General features: G+C 37.6%; 1 protein-coding gene across 3 annotated transcripts in view; it reads right to left on the reverse strand.

The window, feature by feature from the left end:
- SYNE1 (spectrin repeat containing nuclear envelope protein 1) overlaps window positions 1-12,076 on the reverse strand; it is a gene marked incomplete at its 5' end in the record, with an annotated part of 320,362 nt that overhangs the window by 46,000 nt on the left and 262,286 nt on the right. For 2 of the 3 annotated variants that reach the window (XM_083348719.1, XM_083348721.1), the window contains 3 exons: window positions 1,909-2,071; window positions 8,286-8,452; window positions 8,898-9,056. In XM_083348719.1, the coding sequence (XP_083204845.1) occupies window positions 1,909-2,071; window positions 8,286-8,452; window positions 8,898-9,056 (489 nt within the window). Of the gene's footprint in view, window positions 1-1,908; window positions 2,072-8,285; window positions 8,453-8,897; window positions 9,057-10,762; window positions 10,793-12,076 lie in introns of those variants that run through there. The other variant, XM_083348720.1, reaches the window with a different exon arrangement.

Raw genomic sequence — 12,076 nt, forward strand, 5'->3', positions numbered from 1 at the left:
CATCTCCATTTCTTATCCAAGGGAGCCAGCATTATCTAAAGACACATTATCTATGGCCAACACGATTATATGCCAAGGCGTATGGAATGCTGTTACCTTCCCATTGAAGTGGTACCTATTTATCTACTCATAATCGCATGCTTTCGAAGTGCTAGGTGGGCAGGAACTGGGGCAAGTGACGCTCATCACGCAGCGCTTGGATCTTGAACCTACGCTAATTATAGGTACAATCATCCAAATTATCTGGAATCTATCTAGCTCTATCAGATGCTGAATATATTTCATTTTTGCCAAAGAAATTATGTTCCTCTAACCATGTGTTTTTTTAGATATATGGAAAGCCTTTATACGAATAGCACGCATGTGCGGGGGAACCTTTACCTTTACCTTACCTTTTTATTTGTAAAATAGTTGAGAGCATAAGTAAAAATCAATAATGAACACTCAAATGAATGTAAGGGACGCGGTGGCTCAGTGGGTTAGGATGCTGAACTTGTCGATCGGAAGGTCGGCAGTTTGGCGGGTCGAATCCCGAGTGCCGCGTAGCAGAGTGAGCGCCTGTTACTCGTCCCAGCTTCTGCCAACTTAGCCGTTCGAAAGCACGTAAAAATGCAAGTAGAAAAATAGGGACCACTACGGTGGGAAGGTAACAGCGTTCCGTGTGTCTTTGGCATCTAGTCATGCCGGCCACATGACCACGGAGACGTCCTCGGACAAGCGCTGGCTCTTCGGCTTTGAAACGGAGATGAGCACCTCCCCCTAGAGTCGGAAACAACTAGCACGCATGTGCGGGGGAACCTTTACCTTTAAATGAATGTATCAAAAATAGGGATTTTATTTATTTATATAGCCTCCCAATTCCATTGCATAAAAGACCCATAATTCATAATACTAACCATAGCCCATGAAAGAGGTAATGCTATAACAGAGCAGGCAGAGCTGGAGGGTAGAATTAAGTGTCTTATCAGTTTAAGAGTTGTTATGTTTCCACAAGTGATCCAAGTCCAACCCCTCTTGAATTCTGTTGACCCCTAATCTGTCATCAATTCAGTACTGAACTTTAGTTGACTAGATTCTTCTGTATAGGATTGAGCAATAAATCTTTTGAACTGCAGATTAAGGTATTGGTCCTTATCCTTTGCGCCTGACAAATGCTTAGCTTAAGAATGTATTACCAAGTACCTCAATTAGCATGTTATTCTTTTCATAAGCTCCAACAAAACAGTGGGTATATATGGAAAATATTTTTTTCTTGGGTAGGGATTTAAGCCAATTATTTTTGATTTTATACAAGCATTGTGCTGAATATGAAGAAATAGGTTTTATTAGACTTATTTCATGGATTATTCTCTTAAATTCATCGACAGCATACCCAAATTTGTGTAAGTCATTCAACTCTGCATGGAAAATAATTTTAAAAAACAACTTAGAAACAGCCAAAGGGAGGAAGAACAATTTGGCCTTCCCAAATACAACTTTCCTTTTCATCTCATGGACTTATAAACTTGTGAAATACTAACACAAAGATTTCATTTCTATATAGGGCAATTAAAAGTGCCTCACATTTCACTTCCACATAATTAAAAGCCAATTAAACCAGAAGCTAACATACTGTACATAATATGGTAGTGCCTTACCTCTGGTTGGCAGGCTCAGTGAGCAGTCCCATGATGACTGGATGTCAAGCCAGCAGAAGATTCTACCAGAATAATGCTAAAAGCATCACTTGCCTTGAAATTTAAGGGCATCTTCCTCACTGCCCTCTTGTACCACAGGAAACAGCATGCCCAAACCTGCTTCACACTTGGATCACCTTCACCATTATGCAATTGGAAATGTGGGTATTTCATTTGGGGGGACTTTTTTGTTTTGTTTTGATTGCTCTTCTACCTCACGTTTTTGTTTTACCTGCTGTTCATTTAGTTTCCTTTGAATCTCCTCGGAATCACAAGTTTCATAAACAATGGCTTTGGATAACTCTGATTCAATATGGGCGAGCCAAGATCTCAAGATGCTCATGTTCTTATCCAACTGCTGGATTGCCACCAAAGTCTCCTTCAGTTTTTTCATCCTGTTAAAAGACACAGACAATATCATGAGCAATGTTTACTCAGGAGCTCTAGATATCTGCCTTTTTTAACATACATATTTATTTTAGCAATTTTTAGTATTGATATAGTCTTGATTTTTAGAATGGATATGAGTAACATAACCCAGTATGTTCATCTACAGGCATAAAAAGTATAAATAAATGTGCAAATAATATTGATAACTGTTAAATAATATATTGTTTACAATAAATACTTTTAGATCATGTAAATAGGAAAAAGCTTCTTTTAATTTTCATTTAGCAATGAGTTCTTCAGATTTCAATATTTCCAGTGAATTGAAGAAACAGGGTGGTGTAGTGGTTAAGTATTGCATTCAGAATGGAAACTGTAAATCAGGGGTGTCAAACTGCCGACCCGCGGGCCGGACGCATCATCTGGAAGCCTCAACCACCCCATTGCCGGCAATGGCAAAATAGTCCCGATACGCCTTGCGACGTCACGGGTATGACATGTCTGCTGTAGAGCTATTTTACTCAAAGCCATGCAAACTCACTGGGTGACTTTGGGCCAGGCAATCTGTCTATCTCAGTCCAATCTACTTGACAAATTGCTGAGGAGGAGGATCAAAACCAAAATAGGTCTTGAATCATGCTTACGGTATATATGATGCCTAATTGATCTTTTTTAGTTTTGAGAAAGCACTGGAAAATATCCTTAGGTTCTAGTGTGAAATTTGACTAAGCCCTAGCCACTTCTTGGGATGAGAGGTTGGTAACGGGCCTTGATTAAGTTTGTATGCTCTTGTGTACCTCATGAAAGCCCTCCTAATTCTCAGAGAAAATTTCAAGACGGTGACAGAAGAGATAATGTACCAACAGCATCTCTGGAGAAGGAGAAGGACAAAGATCAACTCTGATAACTGGAAGAATGTTTATTATGGATTACACAGTAGCAATAACCATCATTTTCCACTTTAATTTTATTTTTGGAATGCCATCTGTCGGGTCTTCTTTAAGGTCGCCTAGTCCTTAGGAAGAGATGAGTTTTGAAAACCATCTGAAAGTTTATTACTGCCCAACATTGCTGCTGTCAGATGGGTGGCCATATACACGTGATAAATAAATAAATGGGGAGGGGGGATAGGGGGGTCTGTTGGAAAAGAATTTGAATTTATTATCATTCCAGCTCGGCAGGACATGTAAAACTGACATATGGTCTGACACCTAGGAAGAGTTTGTGCCTGTTAAGTTCTGAGGGATTGGACAGGGGCCCTTGGATTGGTCAGCTTGGCACTTGTATGTTATATTCATTCATTCATTTATTTATTTATTTATTAATGGGATTTATATCCCGCCCTATCTCCCGAGGGACTCAGGGCGGCTAACAACAACAAAACTTAAAGGTCTCTGTACAGTAAATTAAAAATAAAAATTTGAAATAAATTAAAATAAATTAAAGAATTGAGTTAGAATTGTAAATATAATTAAAATCCCTGTCAGTCTAGGTCAGCCAGGTGTAAAAGGAGTGTTTTGAGGCCGCGGCGAAAGGACTGGAGATCTTGGGCCATCCGAAGCTCAGGGGGGAGCTGGTTCCACAGGGCTGGCGCTCCCACAGAGAAGGCTCTTCCCCTGGGGGTCACAAGCCGACATTGTCTAGCCGACGGTACCCTGAGGAGGCCTTCTCTGTGTGAGCGTACTGGGTGATGGGAATTCGTTCCCGGCAGCAGATGGTCCTGCAAGTATCCCGGGCCTAAGCCATGTAGGGCTTTAAAGGTAAGAACCAGCACCTTAAATCTCACCCGGAGGGCATGTCCTTCCCTAGTTGATCAAGGCCTCCCAGGAGATGATATTGAGGTGATTCAAGCAATCATGAGTTCATCCTTGAGAGATAGGATGATGAATTCAATCTGTGCTTGAGGTGGTAGTCTGTCACATCTTCAAGAAGCCACTGTTGGACTAAACAGTGTTGGGAAACTTCTACCCCTTCTTCAATTTTTCCTTCTTGAGGAAGTTTGTTGAGAAAGTAATTGGACTGCAGCTCCAGAAGATCCTAAAGAAGACCCATTATCTGGATCTCTTTCAGTTGAGTTGCAGGCCTGGGCATCGTACAGAGATGGCATTGATCGTGTTTAAGCAGTCTGGGTGGGTTCAGACTATTTGAACAGCTGGTACAAATATAAAATCTGTGTAAGATGCTACTTATGCATGTCTGCTAAGAATAGGTAAAATAGGTCCATCACTTCAGCATTCCCTCTGAGATTTGAATGGTCCAGCCCTTGTACCTGCTATGACTGTTCAATTGTTTATGGCTTTTTAAAGCTTCCTGAAACTGCCTCAATAATAACATAGTAAAGAAAAAGAAATATATTATAAAGTGTCTTCACACCTTCCGAAGTTTAGTAACTTATCACCCTCTCTTAAAATAAAATAAATGATCTCTTCTTATGCCCTTCGCCATGTCCCATATCTATAAACAAATGCATAAACCACTGAGTCCTGATGTCAGCAAAAGATTATTAAATGCTATCAGAGATAACAATTTAGTTTAACTGTGATCAAATAAACCAACTTTATATTCCTTCCTTTTACTTCTATCAACCTTAATCTTTAACCCTTTCAAATAATGATGTAAAACTTGATTTCTTTTCATTTTTTTCCTTTATCCCTTCTCATAAAATTCTTCAAAACCTTTAACAAGCCTGTTTTGAATATCCCATACAGGAAAATTGTCCATGTCACTCTCATTTTTGTTTTTTTATATCCCTTTCAATTTTTAAGTCATCTGCAAATTTCTTTTGTATGTCCAGTGTAATATCTTCTTCTTTGCCATCTTGTAGACTATCGCTTTTTAATCCATTTCCAATTCAATCTCAAACTTGTCATGCAGAATTTGCTCCTCTTCCATAGCATCTTGTAATCACAGACTTTATATAGATGCAGATACTATTAAAATTAATTATAGGTCCATCGTTCAAAAATATTGTTCAATAAAGACAGTGTGTGAAAATAAGCTCTCCCTCCCTTTTTGTATGCTTGGGTCAAAATTAGTACAAGGGAAACAATGCTTCTTTCTGTGCACACTTCTGCAATGTGTCTTTTCTTTCTGGCAAAAAACCCAGAGATCACACATAGTAATTCAATCTAATCACCTATTGTAATTATATTTTGCTTAGTCTCAAAGTTTGTGATTTATTTCAGCATATGTCTAGTTTTGAAAAACTAAATACCTATCATAGCAGAACTATCAATAGTCCTTTATTCATCAAATGAACACTTTATTGACTAATGTAACAACATATTTTGTGTCCTAGTTAGATACTCATCCTGCATACTCTCGCCAAAAGATTACTGTACTTGGAGTGTGTATTATTTTGGAAGCCTACAGTTTTACTAGAACATGCATCCTTTTCAACTGAAAAGACATAAAATCATGCAAACAATTTAAGAAATAATTGTAGGCAAAAACGATCTCTCTGAGATAAAACTGCAATAATATTTATGGAAGCTAACTTTCTTAGCAGACTGTAATGTCTTCTACTACGTTGCTTCAAGAAGCTGGAAAGGATTTCTTTTCCTGTTAATAAATATCCAACTTCCCAAAACAGCAGATTGAAATCAGCACATGACAGATCTAAATTTAGCACGCTTAATCTATACCTACAATAATATCTCAGTGATTTGCTGAACTTTTAAAATATGTCTTACAGTGTGACATTGACATTGTTGCAATTATTTAGAAGTATCTTTATCGGTGGATAAATATTCTTAGCTTTAAATTAATACTTTAAATGTATTAGCTTGAATTAAGTACTGGAAACATATTTAAGTTTAAAATACATGCACGGATAATTTATTGCTTTATTATTGTTCATTAAATATGTGGAAAACTTTTCCAGATATGTAAACCTAAAATATGTTTTAATTGAAAAGATATATTATGACTCAACTTCACTATAATTCACCATAAAGTCACAGCTATGAATAAATAAGACAGTTGTTTGCTAATAATAACTTGAGTAAAATTTTGCAATGCTTTTTCAATTTTTTTCAGTTTAACATTATTATTTTTTTACATTCTGAAATACTTTTATATAACATTCCCCAAATAATCCTTTTTCCATGCCACATTTACAGCAGAAAAAAGTCTGATATTCAAAAGCATTTTCCATACATCTTCCTGTGTATGGTGCCTTGCAGTTAAGTGGTAGAAAAAAATTCTTTTTCATGGAGCTTATTATTCTTCATAGACCCCTTCATTACTATGAGCCCTTTATTAAGTTCAGTAATAAAACAAAGCATAACAAAAGATTCAAACAAACTTTGCTTGCCTTGACACATCACAATTGCAGTCAGGAAGATCTGAATCCACAGAGTGATCATCTGCCATTTTCAGGGCATGTAAATCCACCAGTACCAGCATTAATTTTCCCAGTATGATAATTAAGAGCATTCAATCCAATCGTTACTGGAAACTGTACTTCACAGAAACCCTGCAAACAGTGCTCACCCTCCAAACAAAAGTTGGTAAGCCACTGCCTGGTAACATGAGACTAAGCTGTGTGACAAGTGGTCATGTTTCTAAATAAAACTTACATTCATCAACATGTGCCAGGGTGATCTTCAGGAATGTAGGCCCTGAATGGAGGAGGGGAAGGGTACAAAAAGCGTTCACTGTAAATTCTGAGCAGCTGTGGAATATACTGTCCAAAAAGGCAGTCCAGGAAAAAAAGTGTGGCTGGCTGGTGTAATCAAATAAAAAGTGAAGGATTTGTTTGGTTTGTTCCTTTGCTGGGTGCTACATGGATTTCCTGTTCCTATTTTATAATTTGTATACATCTCTCCACTGTTAGCAGGCATCACCAGAGGCATTTAAAGTAGCAAGGAAAGGGATTTTTGAACCATCTAAAACAGGGGTCTCAAACTAATGACCTGCAGGCCACACCCATCCCAGCTCCCCAAAGGCAAAAAAATGTCGTGATACGTCACGATATGTCACGTGACGTGATCGAGTTTGACACCCGTGATCTAAAATAACTGAACGTTGACACAAGGTACAAAAGTAAAGGGAAACAGTAGAGTAAAAATAACATTCAATCATGTATATTGTTTTTTCATATCAATAAACTTTAAACAAGTTAATTTTAGTATTTATTTAATAAAACCATACTACAATAGTAGACTTACATATACTGTATTTAAATTTAACTGCTCTTAACTTTCTGAGGAAAAAGTGCTAACTTTTTGAAGAAAAAGTTAATATTTATTTATTTATACTGAAGGCTTTCCATTATAGTTCTAAATGGCTGAAAAATGGAAAACTATAAATGTGATCTTAAGTATAATTTTACTTTCGGTCATGACTGATAAAAACATGTTGTCTCAATACTGTTGCTACTACTTTTAGATTTTCTATCTTCATGCTCTTATTTGCTTGAAAACCCACATCCTGAGGAACTATCTAGTGCTACAAAAAATAACAATTCTTGCTTTAATGAATCTATTTGAATTGATACTTGTAGCCAAACTTGACATGAAAACTTTTTATAGAAGAGGTTTATGCTGTCACAACAAAATAGTAGGTACCAATGAATCACAGAAAATTACAAAATAATTAAATGGAACCAAATAGTTAAGTACCAATGGGAAAACAGATAACATGCAGTAGAAGCTTCTGATGTGCAAGTGGTGTTATTCTTCTGACGGTAGCAGAATAAAGGATTGATCCTGTTCTAGTGATGAAAGGTAGGGCATTCTGCAAATGTAAGATATTGTACAGGTAGTCCTTGACGTACAACTACAATTGAGCCCAAAATTTCTGTTGCTAAGTGGGACATTTCTTAAGTGAGTCTTGCTCCATTTTAAGACCTTTCTTGCTACAGTGGTTAAGTGAATCACTGCAGTTGTTAAGCATCTGAAATTTGATCACTTGACCATGGGGATGCTGCAAAGGTCGTAAGCGTGAAAAATGGTCATAAGGCACTTTTTTGTGTCATTATAACTTTAAACGGTCACTAAATGAACTGATGTAAGTTGAGGACTACCTGTAGATGCTAAAGTATCATCTCAGTAGGCATTTCATCTGTAAATCTTTCTTTTTGACTGGGTCTTAACATGAAAGGCTGTTTTGTTTTGTTTTTCTTTTTTTTGTTAGCATTTGTGGTTATATCCCACTTGCAATCCTCCAGGATCAGAAGTACCATTAAACACATGCATGCATGCATACATACATACGTACCTGGCTGCAATGAGATCTAATAGATGTTGCCACCTGTCATTGACCTTGCCAAGTTTATACTCAATCTCCTGAGCTTTGCTTTCATGGCTTGCTTTAGCAAGCCGCTCTCCCATTTCCTGAAGCTGCATTTTATTCTCTTGGGCAACTGCAATATCCTCTTGGTAATCCTGAATGATAGAAGAACATTAAAAAAAACCACTGAGCATCTTAAAGAAAGTCTTCTTGCTTAGAGCAACAAAGGGCGGCTTAGTTGCTCTTATCTGGGAAGGTTATGTCTAAATAATATCTAAACATGATGTCCCTTTTCTATAATTCTGAAGGTGTTTATAGGAGATAATAATCTAACATATGTAGACAACAGGAAAATAAAATGCCCCAAAGTTTGCAAATTGTTCGGTTTAGTCAAATTAGTGACACTCAAGTATAAATACCAGACTGTCCAGTCCACATGTCCTTTCTAACATGTTTTAAGAGCACTGGATTATGAAAGGCCATACAGAATCATATCCAAGATTTTACTGAACAGCTTCCTGGGATGTAGCACACTGCAGTTCTGATGAATTAAGAATATTTATGGAATGGTCCTCAATAGTAAAGCAGAAGCCCCCATACCTTTTTGAGTTTTTCAATCATTTCTTCAATGAGGATATCTCCATTCTGGGAAACTTTACTCTCCATTTGTGTCAACCATTCACAGAGATCTTTGTTCTTCTCGCTGAAGACCGCCCATTCATTCAGCCTCTCGCTAACCTGCTGCCTCCTCGAGGAAACCTTTAAGGAAGCGCAGGAAGAAAGCTAGATTATAATAATGAGAAAAGTTAAGACATCGTGTTCACCCTGCGCTAAGAGGATTGCTGAAGTTAAAAGAGAGATAACGCTTCAACCACATGTGATTTCTTTAACACAGGGGTCTCAAACTGCTGGCCCACGGGTCGGATGCGTCATGCATGCTGAAAACGTGCTCACCCCAGCTCCGGCAATGGGGGAAGAGTTGCAATATGTCACGACACATCACGTGACCTTGCGAGTTTGACACCCCTGCTTAACAGCTTAACAATAGTAATTAATCTTAGGTTAAAGGTAAAGGTAAAGGTTCCCCCACACATGCGTGCTAGTCGTTTCCAACTCTAGGGGGAGGTGCTCATCTCCGTTTCAAAGCCGAAGAGCCAGCGCTTGTCTGAGGACGTCTCCGTGGTCATGTGGCCAGCATGACTAGACGCCAAAGGCGCATGGAACGCTGTTACCTTCCCACCGTAGTGGTCCCTATTTTTCTACTTGCATTTTTACGTGCTTTTGAACTGTTAGGTTGGCAGAAGCTGGGACGAGTAACAGGCGCTCACTCTACTATGCGGCACTCGGGATTCGACCCGTCAAACTGCCATCTTCTGATTGACAAGCTCAGCGTCCTAACCCACTGAGCCACCATGTCCCTTAATCTTAGGTTACTTCTGGCCAAATTACAATGAGAAAGCAGCTGTACACAAATACCAGAAGTTACCAGACACACAATTAGGTTCCATAGGAAGATAAAGGAATTCAGGCTTATCAGTTGCAGATAAAGGTGTACCTCATATTGCTAGTCAGGTAGATATCTCTAAAGCCTAGACAACTATACTTACTTCTCAGATTACACATAAATATAGAGATTACTTTTAAATATAGAGCTGCAACTAGTCACAAAAAGACTGCATCTTTTAACAATTAGGAGGTTAAGAAGAAAAAAGGGCATGGCATTTTTAAAGTAGTTTTTTCTAATGCAAGAAACTCTAATACTATGAGATCATATTTCTTGATCTTGTTGCTATTGATCTTGTTAATATTGTTAATAGCCCAACTAGCTTTTAAAAAACGCTAAGCATACAAGCATGGATGGTAAGCAACTGAAGTAAAAATGTGGCCCCCACCGATATAAAACATTACTAGAATTCTATTTAAACAGTTTACATCCAGCCTCATCTGCCATAAGTGATTCAGTGGTAAATTTATTTCATATTTATATGATGGTTTATGCCCACCTCAGTCTGTTAATCAGTGACCGAGAAGATAGATATAGATAATATAAATTAGAAAACCCACACAAAATAACAATGATATGTTAAATGAATAACAAATTACAAGAACAGATTAGGTTAATGTCACCCTAATCACTCAATCAGTCCACTATGGCCTTCAAAAGAACTAAGTCTTTACCAATTTCTAGAAGGCCATTTGAGGGAGACCATCCACGGAAATAATCCTGCAATCTCAGAAGGATAGCTTGTAATAAGGAAAGACTTAGTCTCTCTGATGGTTCCATCTGATCCCACCAGATCTGGCAGGAAATAGAAGAATGGCAACAAAATGTCCCCAGAAAAAAACTGATTTTCTAAATCTTAAAACATAGACCAAAGGAAGATTAAGCAAAAGCAAACCAGACCTAGAAAGAAAATGTATTTTTATACTATCTTTTTCAACAATCTAAAGACAGCTTTACTTACTGCACCTGTTTCTTCTTTTCTATAAATGTAGTTCCTTCTCAGCTTATGTATTTCCTTTACTGAGAAAGGAAACACTTAAAAGAATGAGCACAGCCCATATTTAGATATGTAAAACAAGATACAAATGATTCTCATTTCCTTTCGTGTTTTTCCCCCCACACCCCAGGGTCAAGAAATTATTCTAAATCTTTTCTGTAAAACTAAACTCCTCTATTGCATGGAGAACAACTGGTCAGGCTAAGCAGGGCAAAATGCAAATTTGCCAGTGCCTCAAGATCAGAAATAAGGAATTCGTTGTTCAGTATGGAGCATTAAAAAATGTTGATTTAACTTTGTCCCCTCCCACCTTCCAACATATTGTAGTTAGCATGCATTCTATCTCTTGAGCCTTCAAAGAATAAATCTGACCAAGCAAGTTTATTTGCAAGCGCTCCTCATTGCAAAACTGGGCAAAAGATTTGAATCCCTTTCTACCACCAATTGAGGTTTCTGTTAGTAACATTTCACCATGAACATGCAACACTACTGGGATGCTCTTCTCGGCCAACTTAAGTAGATGACAACCATGGCATCTAAACTCTGGGTAAAGGTATTTTATACAAAAGTTAAAGCATTTCTATAATTCATTTCAAAACTTTTGTAGCACACCCCAATCCAAACAGATTTTGAACAGGGTATGATAAAGTCAAGATAGTAAGATACTGAAGATCACATGCAAATAAAGAGAAGTAATCAATGAAAGCATCAAACCTTCTGTCATTCTTTAACCATTCAGAGTAAGGGCATTCCTTATGGGTAGTCCTCATTTATTTATGGTAATTGGGACCAGAATTTCTGTTGCTAAGTGATGTGGTTGTAAAGCATCATGTTGCATGACTGTGCTGCTTTGCAACAGAAATTCTTGCATTTCCAATTTCTGTCATTAAGTGAATTCTGTCCCATTGTTAAGTGAGGACAAAGAAAGATGCAAATGATGAGCATGTGACTGCAGAATGCTTTAATGTTGTGAGCAGGGCGCCAAGTGTCCAGATCATGGTTACATGACTGCAGAGAAGTTATGACTGGCATAATTACAAGGACCAGTCATATGGACTAATTGCTCAGCATTGCTGTAAGCTTGAAAGGTCACTGAGTGATTGGTCATTAAGTGAGGACCACCTGCATTTCCAATATAAATATGGCACAGAATTTACTTACAACACTCAGCAACTTATACGTATATCTATAAATAGAATTCATCTATCTGTAAATAGAATCAAAATCACGTGAAGTATTAATACCGCTTTATAAATCCTTGGAAAGGCCACACCTAGA

This window comes from Vipera ursinii (assembly GCF_947247035.1).
Source record: "Vipera ursinii genome assembly, chromosome: 1".
Lineage (NCBI taxonomy): Eukaryota > Metazoa > Chordata > Lepidosauria > Squamata > Viperidae > Vipera > Vipera ursinii.